Source organism: Myotis yumanensis, unplaced genomic scaffold (assembly GCF_028538775.1).
Source record: "Myotis yumanensis isolate MYYU_CA2020_CCGP unplaced genomic scaffold, mMyoYum1.0.hap1 SCAF_5, whole genome shotgun sequence".
NCBI classification, from domain to species: Eukaryota; Metazoa; Chordata; class Mammalia; order Chiroptera; family Vespertilionidae; genus Myotis; species Myotis yumanensis.
In genome coordinates, this window is record NW_027223756.1 from 14,606,055 (window position 1) to 14,628,104 (window position 22,050).

Below are 22,050 nucleotides of genomic sequence, written 5' to 3' on the forward strand. Positions count from 1 at the left end.
ACTTCTACCTGGGAACAGCTAATTTCCAAAGTTAGAAGATTAAAATAATGTTAATATTCCACTATATTTCAAACATATGCACTTTGGAAGGGGAGTTGGGGGGGGGCGGGGGGAGGCGGTGACAGGTATTCCAGTCTAGAGGCCCCTGAGGCCTGAAAGGTTGGCGACCGCCTGGACCATAAGAAGTATTTCCTCATTCATTTTCCTTGCTTTATAAAACTTTTAAAAAGCCAAGGTAGTATTTGTAAAATATAGACTTCATCAAGAAAAGCTTTCCTCTTAATACTGTCCTCTTATTAATTATAAGTAAAACCTTCCAGTTTTGTTGTTGTTGTTTTTTAAAAAAAAAGGAAACGTCTCCTATAGGTATTATTACCCCAATAACTGATTTTCATAAAGGACAGGACAGGCTACTAGATATCAAACTGCCCTCTACATCAAAGATTAAACAATGTTTTGCAGGTTTGGGGTTGCACATACTTGATGAGGTACAGCTGTTTGAAGGTGTGGAACAATTCTTCACTCATCCCTCCCTGTCTGCGAGGGACACGTTCCGAGACCCCACCCCGTGGAGGCCCGAAACCACGAACAGGACAAAACCCTCTATCCATACCCTGTGTTTTTTCCCTAAACATACATGATGATGATAAAGCTTACCTTATAAATGAGGCACAGTTAGAGATTAACAACTCGTAATAAGTTAGGACAATTGTAACAATATATACTATAATAAAACTTAAGGGAACGCGCTTGCTCTCTCTCCTCTCAAAATACCTAATTATACAGTACTCACCCTCCACGGACGATGACTCCAGGCCGACCGCACGAGATGAGTGACGTGGGACGAGGTGAATGACGGAGGTTGGGACGAAGCGCTAGGCGACTACTGACCTTCTGACGATAATCAGGATCCTCGAGCCATGATGATGTCATGTTTCCCACCCCCACATTTAATGCCTTTTCCATAACCACGCACTTATTAAGCACTGCGGTCCTACTGTTTGCCGTTTGAGGGACGACAGCAGAACTAGCACAATTTCGTTTTCCTTCTTCAGGTTCACGAATATAAGAGTCGTTCTTACCGTAGATCAGCAACCTCAGGTTACGGGATTTTTTTCTTTCCTTTAGTCGAGAACTTTACCTTTTCACTTAAAGAAAGTACTTTACGGCTGCTCTCTGGCGTACCTAAGTTGCCAACATCACTATATTTGAGCTTTGAGGCAACGATAAACTAAAAATCAGGGTTACGTGAACACAAGCACAGCGATACCTTGACCGTGGATCTGACAACCAAAATGGCGACTAAGCCTCTAATGAGCGGCACGGCTACAGCGCGAAGACACGGGACCGAGGGGTGATATCGCGAGATTTCACCATAACTCCGAATGCCACGCAATTTAAAACTTACTACCTCTGGAGTTTTCCATGTAATATTTCTAGACCACAATTGAGAGTGGGTAACTGAAACCAGAGCAAGTGAAACCATGGGTAAGGGCAACTACTGTATCATAAAAATAACTTGCTATTTCGCCAGAATGTGCATCTAAATTAAGTCATCTCTTGGCTCTGTTGTGTGTACCACACATAGGAAGCTATATATAAGACCAGTATGCCTCCAATAAATCATGAGGTGCGAGGACAAGCCAAACTTCCATCCTCTATGAATGTATTAATAACAAGCACATGTGATCTCAATCGGCTGACAATGACAATGTTCTCTCAGAATTGTTTCATTTAGCACACTGGCTTGCAATGTTTGGTTTGGGCACCACCTAATGGAAAAAGTGTTTTTAAAAATCCTACTTTGTGCCCAGCTGGTGTGACTCAGTGGTGGAGACTCAACCAATGCACGAAGAAATCATTAGTTCGATTCCCTGTCAGGGCACATGCCTGGGTTGCAGGCTTGATCCCCAGTGGGGGGTCGTGCAGGACGCAGCCCATCCATGTTCCTATCCCTCTCTATCAAATCAATAAAAACATTTAAAAAGAAAAAAAAATTCTACTTTGCTTCCTGGGGCTTGGTAAGTTTTGTATTTTAGTTTATATTGATTTAGAAAATGTCTGCTTAAAAATATATCTACTCTTTTTGAGCTATTTGAATAGTTTTAAATGTTCACTTCTCTTACAAAGATTGTCTTTTACATGCCTACTTTAAAATAAGCTGCCTTTTATAGTGAGAAATGTACCAATGAAATGAACATTCTATTCCATCCTTAAATATTTAAACTTAGCCTCAGAATTAAGAAACACATTTTAGGTCCTGGCCAGGTAGCTCAGTTGGTTAAAGCATCATTCCAATAAAGCCAAGGTTGTGGATTCAATCCCACATCAGAGTACATACAAGAAATCGACCAGTGAATGCATCAATAAGTAGAACAACAAATCCATGTTTCTCTCTCTAAAACCCATACATTTAAATTTTTTTTAAAAAGAAACACATCTTGATTGAATAATTTTAATTAAGGGTTCTCAAAGTCTTCTGCACCATATATCCTTATAATCACCTGTCATAAAGAAAATAGTTTGCTCGGTGGGTGTGGCTCAGGGGTTGAGCATCAACCTATGAACCAGGAGGTCATGGTTCAATTTCCGGTCAGGGCACATGCCCAGGTTGCGGGCCCAATCCCCAGTTGGGGGCATTCAGGAGGTGGCTGATCAATTATTCCCTCTCATCATTGATGTTTCTATTTCTCCCTTTCTCTCTGAAATCAATAAAAATTTATTTTTTAAAAGCTTTAAAAAGAGAAAAGATGGGACACAAGATGGCGCTGCCCTTCGCATGTTCTCAGTGCCTGTGCCGCTGGGGAGCCAACGGATTGGAGGCTGCTGCTGAAGCCCACAGAGGCGTCAGTTTCAAACTGGAAGAGAAAACTGCCCACAGCAGCCGGGCACTCTTCAGAGAAGATACAGGTGTCAAATATGGATTGGAGCCCACCAAACGCTCCCTGAATGTGGAGCGTTTCTGGGAGTGGATAGTGGTGCTGGTGGACACAGCAATCACCAGTGGCAGACACTATTGGGAGGTAACAGTGAAGCGCTCCCAGCAATTCCGGGTCGGAGTGGCAGGTGTGGACATTTCTCCGATGGCTGCATCAGTGTTGATGACTGTTCTTGGGTGTTCACCTATGCCCAGTGCAAGTGACACACTGCGTTGGCCAACAAGAAAGCCTCTATTGAGGGCATTGGGCATCCAGAGAAGGCGGGGCTGCTGCTGGAGTATGAGGCCTAGAAACTGAGGTTGGTGGATGTGAGCTGGGTTGCTGTGGTCCACACGTTAGAGACAGATTCCCAGGGTCCAGTGGTACCTGCCTTTGCCCTTTGGGACGGAGAATTGCTGACCCATTCAGGACTTGAGGTGCCTAAGGACCTCTAATATGTCCATCACTGGAGTTCCTAATCACACTCTGGGTCTGCTCAGATCCAAATCCTCACCCTCCCACCCCAACCTTGGCAGCAGAACACACTTAACCTAAAGCAGTATTAAGGGTTGAGGGAAACCTGGTGGGATGAGCATGCATGTGAAATACGTATTTCTCTGTTTGACCCTGTGGCTACATCTTGTTCTATCTTTATGATGGTGATGCAACTGAATGCCTCTAGAAGAGAAAGAGGACTGGATTTAGCAAAAATAATAATTTGTGTAAAGTTTATTTGAGCACACAAAAAGAAAATAGCTTATCTTTTGAAAACATGGTGCTTATTAGAATTAAGTAATTTAACATATCTAAGAATTGGTGTTAAAAACCAATTCTGAATGCATGAAGTGAAATACACCCTTTTAAAATCACACACATTTAATTTTTTTTAAGAGAGCCTTGCCTGGACCTAATGTTTGTTTTGTGATTAAAAAGTATTTGGGATAACAGAGCACACACCAGTGTTTTAAGAAAAGGTATTTATTATTTACACCACTGAAATAGTCCCGTAAGAACAATATACACCAGGTTCATTTGAAAGGATCAAATTCCTTTCAAATACAAGAACTGTATAAACCAATACTGTCAACACAAAACAGTGGTCACATTACATATCTGCAGGCTTAAGCATTTCAATTTTTTTTAAAGCTTATGGCTAGATATTTTCACTGAAACAGTGTTGCACTTAGACAAGATATAGCTAGAACAGAACAAACACTTTTGTTCATGCTTTTTAGGGCTGAATCAGTGATATGTCCCATTTTAAAATGTATTGCCTCTGCTTTTATGACAATGGTTTTAGGCAGAAATGTTTCTACTTAGCCACCAAAAAGAAACATTCTTGTTTCTTAGTTTTATTTTTCAATCTTATGTTTTCTATTTTTCATACTATGACATATTGGTATTGCAGCTGACATTTTCCAGTTTTACTCAAACACTGACACACATACAACCAGACAGCTCACAATTTAGAGATATCAATAGTGGATAAGAAGAGAAATTGTGTCTATGACAAAAGAATTTTTAAAAAATTGGTGCTTTTAATCATACCAAACTAGGTTCCTTACTGAAAATACATATATATACATATATATGTATGTATTTTGTTTGTTTTAAAAGGAAAAGCAGTAGTTTCAAGATGGAATTGGTCTTAGATTTAGTCCAACAACAACACAAATAAGGCAGGAACGTAAAACATAGATTGTTTCCAAAATCTCAAAATGATATTGTTGAGTATACATTTCTGTCCACTTTTTTTGTGTGAGTGGGGAGTGAGGGGTACACCTCAGTACTCAATCCTGGAGAAAATATTTTTTCACGAGTAACAATATATTCACATAGGGAAAAAAGAATATTTTTAGCATATTGCTGTGATCTTCAAAAAATATAAAATTAAATTTACAAAAAACTGGAAGACCAAGTATAAGCAGTCTGGTATTTGCTTCAGTGTCCAGCACTACTATAATGATTTCTAGCATAAAAGCAAGAGTTCGTGGATCTCAAGTATCTTCAATAACTGCCAGCATAACTTGGAACTACTGTCCTTGCTTCTTTGAGAGATATCTGCAAGAAATAAAAGACGTCTAAGCTGTACCATGCTAAACTCACAATAACAATCTAACTCTCTCCCCAAAGGATAATAGTTGTTTTAGTACCAAAACTTTTAAAGATGAGTAGTAACTGTTAATAATCACTTAACAGTTTTGGACTATGTGCCAAGCACTATTCTAAACACATACTCTATGTTCATTTGGTCCTCACAACAGCTCTATGAAAAGTTTTCTATTAGAACTTATTCCTATTTTACAGAAACAAAGAGGTTAAGCAATTCACCCAAGTTCACACAGCCAGAAAGTGGCAGAGCTCAGATTAAAAATAAGGCCCTCAATCACTCTATACTGCCTTGCCTATAAGTAATATTATAATTTCTCCCCCAAAAAACCTCAAACTCCATTTAAAAATCTTATTTTTCTTGCACAAAGATAGTGGGCCAAAGATGCTAAAGGACTGTGATCAAGAAGGTAAAGATGCAAATACATTAATTTACTAATCAAACAAACTTTCCTTCATATTATTTTATAGGAATCTACCACTAAATTAAAAGTTTCATATCTCTATCACATTTACGAGTTACCATACTCAATGGTAATGGGGAATGAGCAAAGAGTTCTTAAAATCATAACACCTAGACAAGTTTTGATGATGCAGAACTTGCTCACTTCCTGGCATTGTGGCATTTATACCTACCACTTAGTTAAGTCATCTACAATTTGTTTTTCTAGTGGAATAAAGTTCGCTAACATTTCTGCTACACAGAGAGATAATTTGTAGATAAATTTTTAGTGTATTTTATTTTATGCAGACATTATTTTACAATATCAGAACAGAGATTACATGCCCAGGTGATTCATAATAGTGACCTACCTCATGTCACAAAATAATTTACAGATAGCATCAAAAACATGTACCAGACTCTCAATTCCTCTCTATTAGAAGTACTAGAGATCTTAAGACGTGGGTTTATCGACTAATTAGAGGTTAAGACAAAAGGGAAAAATACTCTCAGGGGAGATGTCATAGGATTAGAATATATTCTTAGATTCACGCATTTTAAAATAAAAATTAAGAGTTATGTGTAAAACCAGAGTCGCCAATTTTTTCATTCATTAATGGAAAGAGAAAATTAATAAACAATTAGCACTTACCTTTCCCAATATTTGTGATTTAGGTCCAAAAAGTCATCTAATTTTGCTATTTCCTTGAGGTACTGAGTTAATTTTAAAAGTTCTTTGTCTTTATCTCGATTTAGGTGAGCTTTCATAAAAGGCCTTATCTATTAGAAAACAAACATTACCCAATATTTCACACTGCACTATGGAAACTGGTACAAATTTACACTCATCTATCATTTAGAGTTAATGACATTAAAATATCACCAAGGATGTCAATATTAAAAATTACTTTTATATTACCTCAGTTTAACAAACCGATAGTCATGGTATAATGTTTACAGTACAAGTTAAGAGCTCTTCTACCTAATTTTACCTTGTTATCTTTTCAGTCTGAACCTGAAACACTTTCTTATAGCACTTAAATCCTATATGGCATCTCTTCTTTGCATAACTGCTTAGACCAGCCGTGGGCAAACTACGGCCCACAGGCCGGATCCGGCCCGTTTGAAATGAATAAAACTAAAAAAAAAAAGACCGTACCCTTTTATGTAATGAAGTTTACTTTGAATTTATATTAGTTCACACAAACACTCCATCCATGCTTTTGTTCTGGCCCTCCGGTCCAGTTTAAGAACCCATTGTGGCCCTCGAGTCAAAAAGTTTGCCCACCCCCGGCTTAGACTTTTCCCCTTCTTACTAACTGAATAATTTCATTCATATCACTTCATTCATAAAAAGTTAACCCAAATATAAGTTTTATGTAACAAGGGAGATAAATTTTAACATTGATGACTTTCATTTCAACATTTTTCTATTAAACTTTTATATAGCTACGAGAGCATACATTTTTACAACCTGTTTCATTTCTAATTAAAAAACAACAACAACATTAAGCATGGCTCAGAGATTGAGCATTGACCTATGAACCAGGAGGTCACAGTTCAATTCCAGGTCAGGGCACATACCAGGGTTGTGGGTGGTGTTTCTAACTTTCTCTCCTTCTCCCTTCCTCTCCGAAATCAATAAAAATATATTTTGAAAAAGACCCTTACTGTCAGCTTTCCAGATAACTAGAATATAAGAAATTCCAAGATTTGCATCCGTTATTAATAAAATGTCTGATGCTTTCACTTTTTTTTTTTTTTTAAATTCTCACACAAGGATACTTTTCCATTGATTTTTTTTAAGGAGAGTGGAAGAGAGAGGGAAAGACAGAGAGAAACATCAATGTGAGAGAACACACCAATTGGTCAACTCCTGCACGAACCCCAACCAGGGCCCAGGACGGGGAGGAGCCTGCAACAAAGGTACATGCCCTTGACTGGAATCGAACCTGGGACCTTTTGGTCCCCAGGCTGATGCTCTATCCACTGAGCCAAACTGGACAGGGTTGATGCTTTCACTTTTGATGCTAAAAGTCAATGGTCAATAAGCTCATGTTGTCCCCCAAATTTAATTAAAAATAAAACACCTGAATGAGTTGGCTAACCAAGGAGACAATGTTCAATGTTATATAAAATTTTCTAAATAATTAAGCTTTTCTTGCATGACCATAATGATAGAGAGTATTTCCAAAAATGTATGAAATTCAACAGTATTAAAGTGCTAACACATATTCCAGGTTATGTGAGCATAGCAAGTAAAACTGTCTTACCTTTAGTCCATTCTGTGGGTTCATTAGAAAATTTCTTCCGATGTCATCAAACATAATGGTGTTCTTTTTGCTGTAAAACTCTGAAAACTTCCCCCATATAACGCCAAGAGGCTTTACCTTAGAATAAAAGTTTAGATTTAACTCAAATTTTCCAATAGTTCACCCTTACTTAAAAAGCAGCAACAACGCAAAATACCCCGCACAACTACCCGGGGTGTTCCTCTGTAAGCAGGCACAGCTGGCTGTGTGACCAGACCAGAACTGAGATACAACACACCTGAAAGCACGCTGTATCTTGAAATGTTAACTTCTGAAAGATCTGTTCAAACTGAACTGAACTAAACCCCATTATAAGACTTCCCATAATTTCAACATGAAGATTTGGGGTCAAAGGAAGAATAATAGTTTAATTTTAAAAAAGTCTAAAGTAATGGTTTAGATGGCTGCTAAGCAGTCACATGACTTCCTGGGCTAATACTACCCCTCAGAACTAGAAAACCTTAGTGATGGACAATGCATCTGGATCTTTTTATTTATATATATATATTTTTTTTTTAATTTTTTTATTGATATTTTTACAGAGAGGAAGGAAGAGGGATAGAGAGTTAGAAACATCGATCAGCTGCCTCCTGCACCTCCTCCACCAGGGATGTGCCCACAATCAAGGTACATGCCCTTGACCGGAATGGAACCGGGGACCCTTCAATCCGCAGGCCGACGCTCTATCCACTGAGCCAAACCGGTTAGGGCTGTACCTGAATCTTTTAATACAGAATTTAAATATTTTCATACAGAATTTAAATATTACAGAAAAAAAACTGACTTGTCTTTAATTCAGTGGCACAGGTGCATAATTTCTAGGGCATTTGATTGCTTAACTTCAAAAGCACAATAATTTGTAAGTTCTTAATTTTATTTCTGAATTATTAAAATGAGCCTTCAAAAAGATTAATTCCTTATACATTCATGTCTGTTGGTACTTGCATTAGGTCTGTAAGACCACACAAGAAATAAGTGATTTCCCATGGTAAAGAGCGTTAAAGAGAGGCAGGGCCCAAGTGGGAGAAAGACTTCTCTTATGTACATTATATTTTGAATCATGGAATGTATTTTACACATTTAGAAAAATATTTTTTAAGTAAATTAATTTTTAGTGGCAAAAATACATTTTGATGAAGGCAAGGGTCTCATTTATAATAATATCAGAGGCCCAATACACGAATTCGTGCACAGGTGGGGTCCCTTGGCTTGGCCAGCAATCGGAGACAATCAGGGCTGTCTTGCCCAGTCCCAATCGGGGCCAATCTGGGCCAGCCGGCAGGGGGGAGGGACCGAAGGTTGGCTGTGGCAGCGCACTGACCACCGTGGAGCAGCTCCTGCATTGAGTGTCTGCCCCCCTCGTGGTCAGTGCACGTTATAGCAACTGGCTGACCAGTTGTTCCATCGTTTGGTCGCTTAGGCTTTTATACATATAGATGAGATTATATCATAACAGTAATTCTGACATTAAATAGTAGTAAGTAAATGGTGACGATGGTTGAAATTTTAAAATGTTAAGTTTTGCCCTGGCCAGTGGCTTAGTTGGTTGGAGCGTTGTCCTGTACACCAAAAGGTTGTGGATTCAATTCCAGATCAGGGCACATAACTAGGTTGCAGGTTTGATCCCCGGTTGAGCATATACTAGAGGCAACAGATCAATGTTTCTCTCACATCAATGTTTCTTTCTCACTCTCTCTCAAATCAATAAACATATCCTCAGGTGAGAATTTTAAAAAAAGTTAAGTTTTCTTTTTCTTCTTCTATCATTTAATGTAAGAAGCCTATTTTCTTCTTTGTGCCCTAGCTACAGCAAAGAATATTATTAAAATATTTTAATTTTGCCCTGCCAGTTTTTCTCAGTGGTTAGAGTGCTGGCCTACAGACCAAATGGTCACGATTCAATTCCTGGTCAAGGACACATACCTGGGTTGCAGCTTTGATCCCTGGCCCTATCAGGGTTCATATGGTGTGGGAGACAACCAACTGATGTGTCTCTCTCACATCGATGTTTCTCTCTCTCTCTCTTCCTCTCTCTCTCTCTCAAAATCAATGGAAAAATATCCTCAGGTGAGGATTAATAATATATATACATATATTTTTCCTTAATTTTATTAAAACTTTACTTGCTTCAATTTGTTTGTATAAACCCCTCAAATATTTGAAGACAAATATACATGAGCTGTCACAATAAGCCAGATTCTTGGTTTTCTTGGCTAAAGAAGTCTTAAGAAATATGACAAGAGCTTTAAGACAACCAGGGTTAGGAATCCTACATCCTCTTAGTGTTGTCATTTTGTAGTTATGTCAACCCACCACTTGGTTCCCAAACATGGACTTTTCTCTAATGGCTCTTGTTGCTCTTCTCTGGGGCTTCACAGACATTACCCCAATTTAATAGTTTCACATAGGGCACGGCAAGTCTGTTTTGGTTTGTTTCTAGTGCCTCCCTTGATGTCACTATTTTTTCTCACACTCTGTCTTTACCAACACTATGCTGCCATCATCATGGGACAATTATCCATGACCTTTCCTGCATCAAAACCCTGAATTTTATCATTAAAATTCAAATATGAAAAATAAAATTCAAAACTATTAACCTTAAATTCATCTTCCTAAGTCTAAACTCAACTGATACTTTACTATCCACTCAGATGTATCTAAACTCTTTAGGTAGTTTATTCCAGCAATATAAATATAAAAGTACATTCGAAAAGAAGCAAGTCTTTAAATAAAAGTAAAATGATTTCTTACATCTATTAATCCTCTCCTTGGCGTATGCACTGTTATCATAGCGGCACTGTCCAACATGAAGGTAATCTTATAATTTGCATTTGTGCTCACTCCCAGCTCCTAGAAATACACAATACTCATGTGGTTAAAATATAATAATGTGGAAATTCAAGGTTTTCTGAATATTCCAGCTACAACTTCCCATAATGCCAACTTTCTACCCTCCTGACCACCACCTCTTGGTTAACAACTGACAAGAATTTTAGTTTCACTTAACTAAGTCAATAAATAACAGTCCAAAAGAAAGAAACTAGAGACAGATTACTTCCCAATTCATTATTTTAAAAGTGCATCACTCCTTTAAGTATCACACACAAGAACAAAAAGAGGAAAAGAGAGCATTATAGTAAATTGGGAGGGAAGAGAAAGGGGAGCTCTGCTGTACTTTTTCTTGAAAAAGACATAGGTATTTAATACAATCCACCATCAGACTAAACACACTTCTAACTCCTGTACTGTTTATCCACTAAATGTCCTCCAGTGAGAATGAAATTAATTCAATTAGAAACTTTAAAAAAGACAAATATAGTTTCAAGACATTCTTAAATGGGTTGTTTTTTGATACTTACTTTCATTTTAGCTTCAATCCACTTCATATTTGTTGCAGCTAAAACATGAGGAATAATACAAGACACATGAATAGCATGAATTTCATTTTTAAAAACCTTTCTTCTGTATAAATAGTTTTCTAAGCAAGACTAAAAGTTCAATCAATTACATATTGTGGTAATTTCCCTTTAGGTATTCATAAAAATAAACTTAGTGTGTGTCTTTAAGACAGAATAAAATTTAAACAACTACTTTTACATAACAAGGGTGGGGAATGTCCAGCCCACGGCCATATAAGGCCTACGAAATCATTTGGTCTGGCCCTGCCAAGGCATTAGGGTGAGTTAATTAAATGTTTAACCCAAATATAGCAGGCTAATTTTTAAGTTGATAATTTTGTTTGGCTCATGAATGATGTTATAAATGTCCAACTGGCCCTTGGCAGAAAAAGGTTACCCACCCCTGATCTAAAAGACACAGGTAACCAATGCTCAAAAGAACTGTGAACCTAGGAAATGTGTAAGTCAAGACTTAAATTCTCTTTAAAAATAGCTCAATACTATTCTCTATCAGTTCCAAACTTAAGTTTAGGGTGTCTAGATGCCCATTTTTTTCTACCCAGGCAATGCACAAGTATATACATCAATATAAGCAGATTAATATTATGTGTCAAAAGTTAACATCAGCCTGGCCTCAGTGGCTCAGTAGTTGAGTGTTGACCTATGAACCAGGTCACGGTTCAATTCCCAGTCAGGGCTCACGCCCGGGTTGTGGGCTCAATCCCCAGTGGGGGGAGTGCAACAGGCAGCCGATCAATGATTCTCTCTCATCATTGATGTTTCTATCTCTCTCTCCCTTTCCTTTCCTCTCTGAAATCAATAACAAATATATATTTTTTAAAAGTTAACATCAGAGATTAGCCAGGTTCAATGAATTTTACCAGGCTCACCAAACTCAATGCTCACTGAGTCTAACAACTTTTAACAGACTGAGACAACTACATTCATAAACCAATCTATGTTACATATCTGCTTATTGTCCAACACCAACCAGTTTTGAGATCAATGATATTAAAATATAAGCCCTCACCTTTATGTACCCTCCTGGTCTCAAGATACTGGACTAAACCAAATAGGTATTACCAAGCAAAATGTTTATAAAGGGAAAAAGAAGTTCAATTATTTAAGTATGTGTATGTGTATTGTTTTAGGGCAATAGAGGTACAGAGAGGTATTCTCAAAACAAGTATCTTTAGCACACACACACAACCAAAAGAATCACCTTCCATGCACAACTGGCCAGCTGAACTAAACTGGTGTATCTACAATGACAACAATCATGAGAGAGAAAAAATAATTTTTAATTCAGTATACATTTCAGGTTTCTAATTTTTAGATGAGAAACAAAGACTCACAGCTAATGAAAAGGGTTTCTAATTACTAGGTAACCTTTATATACTAAGTGCCATATTATTAGGTAATATACCAATATTTTTATTTTTACAACTACTCTGTAATATAAGCTTATTTACCTTCATTTCTCAGATGAGAAAACTAAGGCTCAGACAGATGAACTGACCTACCCAGTATCACATAGTAAAGACAGAGCCAGAATTCAAACCCTACTCTATTTAGCTTTCTTCTGTCTTATAAGCCAGAAAATTATGTATTTCAATATTTAATTTTAATGGCTGTGAACATGTATTACCACTAAACAATGGAGAGTTGCAGATTACAAGGAGAAGTACAAAGGAAATTTACAGACTAAAATACAATTATGTGGCCTCTCATCAAAACCCTAGTACAATTAAATGTAGTATCTTTAATTGATTAGATTTTATTTAATTCACAATCAGGATAGGTCCTCTGTGCTTATGATATTGCCAGAGGCAACTTTACATGTTTGTGGGAAGGTGAGATGTAAATCAGTACACTGCTTCCCTTATCAAGAGTGTCTCGCCACAAAAAAATTGTCAATTCAACTAAACAGTGTGCTCAGTAATGTACTAAATTTACTTTTTAAAGCAAACTCATTACCTTTATCTTATCACAAACCTGTAAGCTCCTGGAATGGTCCATAGACCACAATTTGTTATACCGCTTTAGTCCATTCATTCATTTTCCTTAAGTAAGTTCACATTGCCTTTCTTTATTTCTGAAGAACCACATCACTATGATTTTTAAAATACATATATTTCTCCAAGTATTTTGAAACTAGAGTGATGAAGAAAGAAAGCAACAATATCCTGAAGCATCAAAGATTCTACATTAAAGATCAGAAAGAAAAGTTCCTAATCAAGGGGGTGGGGGGAATCTTATGAAAATAAGGCCATTTGTATCTAACACCAAAATCCACTCTCTTCCTATATTTAACTATTTCAGTAGTACTTGGCAACTATGTGATGCAAGAAAGTTAAACATGATTATTAAAAATTTGCTAAATCAAATGAAAAATGTATCATATTTAAACATAGGTCATTTTAAGTGACACTTTATAAAGCAGAATATAAGGAACAACCTTATTTCCATGGAAAGCTAAACAAAGACAAACAAACAAACAAAACATATATATATATATATAGCTTACACCAAATAACAATGTCATAATCCTCATATGCAGATGTTAGGAATTCATGAAGATATGGCCGCATTAATTCTACCCCAGTCTCTGCACAAGACCTATGGTCTAAAAGAAAATCAGTCATAGATGATTATTAGTTTATTATGTGGATAAGTACATAATATCAATTAAACTTAGGAAATCTATATATATAAAAGCCTAAGTGACCATCAGACTGGTAGCTATGATGCATAATGACCACCATGGGGCAGACGCTCCAACCGGTAGCTATGACACGCACTAACCAACGCGGGGCAGATGCTCAACACAGGAGCTGCCAAGCTGCAGTGACTTGGCAGCTGCGGTTCTTGGGTGACGCACCCGGAACCAGAGAGGCAGGAGCCTGATTCTGGGGTGCATCACCCGAGAACCACCCTCTCGCAATCTGGGGCCCCTCAGGGGATGTCGGAGAGCCGGTTTCAGCCCAATTCCCGCAGGCCAGGCCAAGTGACCCAGATTCATGCACTGGGTCTCTAGTGTAATATGAACACTCAAACGCAAGCTACTTCAGACTGACATACATTGGCTGACAAAGAAATGCCTCCAAAGCACACAATACAATATCTTTGCGATCCAATTTTAATTTGTCAATTCTATTCAATTTGTGAAGAAGAGCAACAGCCAGAACTCAGGCTTATATAGTAAAGTATAGAATTTTTTTTTTCATCTAGTCTCTCAAGTGTAGATGTTACTTTAGAATATGAAAAACAAACTAGGGCTACTTATTCTTACTTTGAGTCATTCACCTTCCAGATATACTCACATTTCACCAAACAATAGGTCCAATTAACTTATAATCAAATTTTAAAATAAGTATACATTAACTTACATCATGTACTTAAAGTTTAGGATAGTGGTTAAGTAAATTTGTTCTAATATCAGGATTTAACTAGTCATTTCTTGACAATATTAGAGGATGAAATGAACATCTTTCTAATTTTAAAGAATCAGCCCTGAACATAATTTAAATTTTAAACTCAAGAATCGGCCCTAAACATAACTAAACAAAAAACCAGGGTTAATATCAAAAATGCTTTTTTTTAAATCCTCATAAAAATTTAAATGTTAATCAGTAGGGAATGACTTGGTCACATTATGATGCACCCAAAAACTAGAATTCTATGTAACAAAAAATATATATATTTAATTCACAATAAATATTAAATGAGAAAATATTCAATATATCATTAAGCAAAAGTAATTAAAATATACATAAACACTCCTTGAAGATACACAAAAATATAAAAGTGGTCATCTTTGGGTCTCAGGATTATAGATGACTTATTTTTAATTCTTATATGTGTTTTCTACAATGAATGATTTTCTTTTGTAATAAGAGAAGCTTTCAAATATTTCATATTGCAAGGAAAAAACGTTGTGGATAACAGAAGATGAAACACAATTTTAGCCGACTTACCAAATAACGTATAATCAACGTCTAGTACCAAAAGCTTTTTCCCTTCCCTGGGTGGATTCAAAATTTCCACTTTGTACTCTTTCACTCTACGAGAAATTTTCAGTAGGTTTTCTTCCCTAATGGAAAAATAAAATCAGATGAAACATTCATTTTTTTCTTATATTACAACCAATTTTCTTTGACAGTGAAAAGCACTTACCTATTTTCTACTTCAACTACTTCATCTTCAATATCAAAGTCATTGACAACATCATCATTGTCAGGAGGTGGACCTAAGACATCTTCCTATTAAGATGAAAATGTTTTCTTTTACCATGTTATCTTTAACACATAAATACATGCATAGTATAAAACGCAAATGAGAAATTGAGTTCAAGAGCTTTTCAAGCACACACCGTGGGAAATTTTTCACATTTTATAATTTGTTATAGACATTCACTGGGCTGATCTGCCATGTTAAATATGACCACTTGCACTACTATACTTACAGCTATCCATATACTAACAAGTTCCCCAGTATTTTTCTGCAGAGTTAATACCACATTCACCGTGCAGCTTTTATTTTTCATTTACTACTAAACTGACAATTTTACAATTTAAACTGTGATACAGAAGTGTAATATAAATCATATTATCTTCACAGGGACAAATGGTAACAAAAGTAAACATTTACCAAGCTCTCCTCACGAGTTCCCATCATCATGATTTTAGTATTTGGTTTCAGTTTGAGAGCTCCAAGCTTAACATCATTTTCTGCAGGTTTGCCTACAATACAAGCAAATGACTGTTTTCTCACTAAAGTTCAGGTGCTGGTTTCACTATCCTATTATACAAAACTCTAATGATAAAAGGTTCAGTACAAATCCCACAGCAGTATTTTTTTCCCTTAAATTAACAAACTATTACTGCTGAATTCAGAATTTCTAATACTCTAAGAAGTACCAACTAATACAAGGTTTGATTTTTCCCCAACTCTGTCTTAAGGAACATCCTTACTCAACTCACTAAACCAAATAAATTCGTGGTTTTATTGTTAAAAATGAAGATAACTGTTTTCCAGAAAGTCTTGAAAATTGCACACCTAAGATCACTATAGATTTAATGCTACTCAAAACACACCTTTCAATGATATGACAAACACAGACAACATGAACATCCCTTTTAGACTGGATATGAACAATGCATTTAATTGCTAATTATCATTTTAAATCATCATTACTTTCAAATCAGAAAAGATAATTGGGAGAGAGTACAAGGCCCAAGCTATAATGAAAAGGTTATGCTAAAGGGCAAATGTCAAAACTTAGTTTTACCGGGGACTTCTGTGACAAATATTTAATATGCAAACACCAACTATCAAAGGAATCAAAAGTAATTCTTTTTATTTATATATATTTTTTTCTTTATTGATTAAGGTATTACATATGTATCCTTATCCCCTCATTCTCCCCCCCATCCTCCCCACTCATGCCCTCACCCCCTGGTATCTGTGTCCATTGATCTTAATCCTGGTGGTATTTTCAAGTAACATTTAATATTCTTTCTTATATCATATAAAAATTTTAGGAATAGCCCTATCAAATAAATCTTCCAAGGGGACTTATTAAAGAGAATAGATAATAACTAATATAAAAATCCATATCAATGCAAAAAATCTGACTTGAGGAGAGAATTACCTTTAACTTTAAGTCCAAGTAATTTCTGTCGTTCTGGTAGCACTCCTGTAAGGGTCTTGAGAAACTGTTTGAGATCCAGCACAGTATCATCTTCTGAAAGTGTGGTCACTGAATATTCCTGCCCACCCCATTTTACTATGATAGGGAGAGCCATCCTTAAAACATATGTTGAGGCAACTTTTGTTCAGAAAAATACACCTAGAAGAAAGGCATATACAAATACACAAGTTAAGGTAAATATATCAAAGATGTATCCAAACTTGTAACTTTACGTTTTCTTTGTTGTTTTAAAATATATTTTGACTTCAGAGAGGGAGAGAGAGAGAAACATCAATGATGAGAAAGAATCATTGATTGGCTGCCTCCTGCACGCCCGCACTGGGAATTGAGCCCACAACCCAGAATGTGCCCTGACAGGGAATTAAAACTAGACCTCCTGGTTCATAGGTTGACACTCAACCACTGAGAACCACACAGGCTAGGCTTTAAGTTTTATAAGTTGTGCAGTTTGGGTTCTATTTTACAACTTGATGGTAGAGAAGGACTTTCTTACCAGAATGCCAAAGGTTACCAGGACTCAAAGTTAAAATTCCCCCAACCTCCCAATTTTGGGCTTAGAGTTACTACTTCCTCATATTCTATCCGATTCTCTCTGTTCACCTGGAAAGTTGTAATAATGAGCTACCTATCTCTCCCTCTGCTTGATCAGGTTTATGCTACAGGCAAGTTTCTCCATGATGGACCATTGCTCATTTAACATTTGAGAGGTAGCAGAGAGAGTGGTTAAGAGCACAAACTCTAGAGCCGGATTATCTGGGTTCAGGTCCCCGCTCTTCCACTCATTAACTATCTGACTACGAGAGGTTACTTGAATCGTAGTGCCTAGGCTTCCTCGTCTGCAAAATAGAGATGATAATACTACCTACACCTCAGGATTTTTATGAAGATTTAGTTAGTTCATATTTATGTCATACAGTACCTGCACAAAGTAAGCATTATGTAAGTATTGGCTGGGCAATTTTTTTTAAAAAGTGTAACTCAAGTGTTTCAGGCACTGTGCTAAATAAATAGTAAACGGCCATTATTTGTTTCATATTTAATACATTGGACGTTTTTATGGAGACTATCTCATTTAACAAGATTGTTTGATAAGAACTGTCCCACTTTTACAAGAAAGGAAACGGGAGTTCACAGAGGTTAAGTAATCTGCTCATGGGTACATAGCTGGTAACAACGGGTCTTCTGACTAAATTTCATGTTTTTTCCCTACACCACCAACTGTCTCTCTTGAACTGAACCTACAGACATCCAAGATCAACAAACACAAAACCCAGCAGTGCATATACAAGCACACAAGGATGAGGTAGCAACTGCCATGCGCAATGACAGCATGTGGGTCTCCTTCCCCATACAGCTGCCTACCAGTTTTCATGAGCTTGTTCTCCCCACACGGGTCAGACAGCTGGGTTTTCTACTATCAAAGTATTGCTATTTCCAAAAGCTATCATGTATTCCTTGAAACCTGTGAATGTACTCTGCATGTATTACAACCAACTGCAAGAAAGGAGGCAAAATCTTAATATGCAAAAACAGTTTGAAAACCTAAGGTGTCAGGTGTCTTCAACACGTCTGGTAAACGAGAATACCACAAATTCGATTCATTTACTCTTATGTTTACAACCTGCTCTACTAAAGAATTTAAATAAAGTGTGTTACTTTGCCGAAACCGGTTTGGCTCAGTGGATAGAGCGTCGGCCTGCGGACTCAAGGGTCCCAGGTTCGATTTCGGTCAAGGGCATGTACCTGGGTTGCGGGCACATCCCCAGTGGGAGGTGTGCAGGAGGCAGCTGATCGATGTTTCTCTCTCATTGATGTTTCTAACTCTCTATCCCTCTCCCTTCCTCTCTGTAAAAAATCAATAAAATATATATTTTTTTAAAAAAAGTGTGTTACTTTACAGCAATGGACTTCATTTTAGCGAGAACTTGCTCTCATAAATGTTATGATCCTCAATAAAAAGTCAAATGAATCCAATTGAAGTAGTTTTAATATTCCTAGACAGACTAGAAAACCCAAAGGAGTAAAACAACTTGCCTAAGACCACCCGACTAAAAGTATTCTGCAAGGGCGTGAATTTGAAAGTGACAGCAGCAACAGTTAGCATCTTGGGGACTTGGGGGATGGTAACAAGCCTAGTAAAAGGCACAGAAAGTACTACTGTAAACTCCTAGCCAGGGCAGCACCACAGCAGCAACCGAGAGGCAGCGCAGTGCCGAGCGCTGTGGGAAGGGGCAGGTATGGAATCGCCTAGAAAAGCAGGCGGAGACCCCTAAGTCCAAGAGGGCCGGGGTGTCTATAGGGACAGTGACGGGGAGGGATGCTCAAACCCCAGAAGAGGAAGGAATGACGTTTGGGGACGCAAAGTCCACACTGGGGCGCGGGAAGCCCTAACTCAGGGCGAGGAGGCCGGAAGGGAAGGCGGCGGCCCCGGCGACCCGCGCGGCCCAGGGCCGGAGGCCTGGGCGCCAGACCAGGGCAAGCACGGCCCGCGGCGCCCACCAGCAGCCCCCAGCCCGCCGCGGCCGGCGGCATTGGGGTCCCCAGGACGGCAAAGCTGCGGTGGCCCAGCCCCGCGGCATCTCGGCGGGGAGCACGCCGGGGTGCCCGAGTCCCTCACCTGGAGAGCGGTGGGGCCGTCGGCGGCGGACGCAGGAACCTGCCGCAGCGCCACAGAAGGCACCGGAAGTGAAAGGCAGAGACAGGAACCGGCTGACGCACCGGAAGTTAGCTTTAAACCGGAAACGCGCTGGAGACGGGACCGCGGTTTCCCTTGTTTTTCTGCGAGTAGTAATGCTGGGTAGGCTGCTGCCGGGATTTCCTCCTGGTGACGGTGGAGCCAGGCCTTTCCGAGACTGACCGCTGTGCAGATTCTAGGACCTCTGGATGGCTGACGGCCTTCGCCTGTGCTGCGCATGCGCCAGTTAGTAGGGTCCCAGCTAGGAGGGTGTTTTCGGGCGGGTGTGAGGTCTCGGGGATGGTTTCGCCGAGTCTGAGTGGGCCGGGGGCGGCGCGCGGCTTTCCCGGGTGTGCTGGCACTCGGGACTAGAGCCCATGTTCCGAAATGAGGCCTGAAAGGTGACCTTTGAGGACTGAAGACTTGCGATCCTTCCCTGGCACCAGGAGCCAGCAACATAAGTAATTTCAGCTTAGAAAGCTCCCCATTTTACGCAGCCCAGGACGGGGGGGGGGGGGGGGGGGCGGGGGGAGACAAGATTGTTAGGAAAAGGAAGGGGCAGGCCTAAGTGACTCAGAACCAGGGAAGCAAATCCCAATAGAAGAGCTGCCCTGGAGATTTCTATAACATTATGTCAAATTGTATCACCATCCGCCCATTCCCACCTCCATTCCCTCTGAAAACGAGGAAAGCCAATGACAAACCCTGACGAAAGAGATCCAGATTTTAATGGAAATTCAGAGCGGTCCCCATCTGGTCCATACAGCGAACTCCCAACGTGCATTACCTGCTGTTAGCCAGTAAATGGGGGGGGGGGGGGGGGGGGGGCGCGCGGGGGGGGACCCTGCTAGGTTGTTGCATATAGTACCAAACAAAACCTAGTTTTGAAAAGGAAGGGAAAACGCGAAAGTAATATTGGCCTCCAAATATGCATCAGTCCTAGAATTACCTATATTTTGCCTTCTACTTAACAGCGATGTTATGGAAGGGAAGCAAAGAGACAAGTTTTGTTTCTTAACAATGGTTTAGTTAAGATATACACTGTTTTATATTCTCTTTCCCGCTCTCTTTTGGTAATTTTTATTGCACTAATAATGCATGAATATCTGCTCCTTTTAAAAAACAAAGCATATTTTCAGAAAATATATACCATCTTTCCAAAAAAAAAAAAAAGAGGAAAGGAAAACCCCAAATTAAAAGAATTTGTACAAAAATCATGCATTAGCAATCCAGCCAAAGAAATGATCAAAAGACAAGGGACTGGACCCTAGAATGAATTATAATTTTCTTTCAACCCAATCTGTTCCTTGCCTTGTTCACGTGCTAACCAGCTGCTTAGCCACTTTATATTTTTTGCTGTTGTGATTAAAGAGGTTTGTTTTTGTTAATCATCAAGTTCAACTAAAACTTTGAAGTTTCACTAATTCTAAGCAACACGATTCATAAAGAGATTCTTTTCAATAATGGAATAGCCATTGTACAAAAGGTCTGATAAGTTTGGTATTACTAGAGTGTAGATAATTTAATAATTATCAAGTGTTAAACAGTAAGTAGCATTTCTCGGAAAATAATGGCAGCTGAGTATTTTGGACAAATGGTCCGTTTAACAGATGATTTTTAAGTTATCTTTTGCCCAGATCTCAGTTCCTCCCAAGTCCACATCTATTTAGCTGAACATTCATGAATTCAAAAGTAATGTTAACAAAACACTTGGAGTAGATTGCAAGATATCTCTTGAATATAGGAACTGGACTCTTGGTAACTAGGGAAGAACACAAAGGTGACTAAGAAAGGGCTTACAGTAACTCACAACGACCAATAAAAGGAGAAAAATTAAGCTTCTGCCTCCTGTTGCTCATTAAAGCCTCTCTTCTAATGCACGGAGGATGATATCCTTGTGCCTTCATACTTCTCTGAAGCAACTAAAGATGCCTGGGAATTCCTTCATAGGGTTTTGATAGATTGTCAGGTCTAAGAGACTAAAAGAAATATGGAACCAGTGTCACAAAATCAGATGATAGCCCTAGCTGGTTTGGCTCAGCAGTTAGAGCATTGGCCTTGGGACTGAAGGGTCCTGGGTTTGATTCTGGTCAAGGGCACATGCCGAAGTTGTGGGATCAATCCCTAATAGGTGGTGTACAGGAGGCAGCCGATCAATGATTCTCATCATTGATGTTTCTATCTCTCCCTCTCCCTTCCTCTCTGAAATCAACAAAAATACTTTTTTAAAAAACAGTTGATAAACTACTCTCACTGTGACCATGTTTGAACTGTAAGACAAAAGGACATTCCTGTACCCCAGCCATAAATCCACCACCACCCTGCTTTTATCTCCATCTTCCCTGACCTGTTTTCTTCCTTTCCTTTTTTCGGGCCATTGTCTTCCTCTCCTTCAGTTGAAAAACAATCCTCTTTTTTTTTTTTTTAACTTCACTGGAGCACTTTGTTCCTCTGTTCTAATATCTATTACCTTGCCTTTTCCCT

The 22,050-nt window shown here is 38.5% G+C and overlaps 1 protein-coding gene and 1 pseudogene across 2 annotated transcripts; one reads left to right on the forward strand and one right to left on the reverse strand.

Moving 5' to 3' along the window:
- The first annotated feature begins 2,762 nt into the window (after nt 1-2,762).
- LOC139011596 (SPRY domain-containing protein 4-like) lies at nt 2,763-3,373 on the forward strand (annotated as a pseudogene).
- Nucleotides 3,374-3,880: 507 nt separating this feature from the next.
- UBLCP1 (ubiquitin like domain containing CTD phosphatase 1) lies at nt 3,881-19,582 on the reverse strand. Of its 2 annotated transcripts, XM_070414499.1 has the most exons (11): nt 19,510-19,582; nt 16,833-17,030; nt 15,830-15,921; nt 15,356-15,441; nt 15,157-15,272; nt 13,707-13,805; nt 11,141-11,178; nt 10,533-10,631; nt 7,743-7,859; nt 6,122-6,249; nt 3,881-4,979 (listed from the first exon to the last, which is right to left on the reverse strand). In XM_070414499.1, the coding sequence occupies exons 2-11, from the start codon at nt 16,984-16,986 to the stop codon at nt 4,952-4,954; spliced, it is 957 nt and encodes a 318-aa protein (XP_070270600.1). In that variant the 5' UTR covers nt 16,987-17,030; nt 19,510-19,582; the 3' UTR covers nt 3,881-4,951. The 2 variants fall into 2 exon arrangements, with proteins under 2 accessions (XP_070270600.1, XP_070270601.1); XM_070414500.1 differs by lacking the exons at nt 15,830-15,921; nt 19,510-19,582 and having other exon boundaries at nt 16,833-17,017.
- Nucleotides 19,583-22,050: the final 2,468 nt, after the last annotated feature.

What these genes read in the sequence shown, in the direction of transcription:
- UBLCP1 (XM_070414499.1), bottom strand. Translation starts at nt 16,986, where the DNA reads ATGGCTCTCCCTATCATAGTAAAATGGGGTGGGCAGGAATATTCAGTG. An exon ending in CAAGGAGAGGATTAATAGAT is followed by an intron (nt 7,860 to 10,532) that starts GTAAGAAATCAT and finishes TTTTATTCTAAG; the next exon opens with GTAAAGCCTCTTGGCGTTAT. An exon ending in ACCCACAGAATGGACTAAAG is followed by an intron (nt 6,250 to 7,742) that starts GTAAGACAGTTT and finishes GTTTTCTAATAG; the next exon opens with ATAAGGCCTTTTATGAAAGC.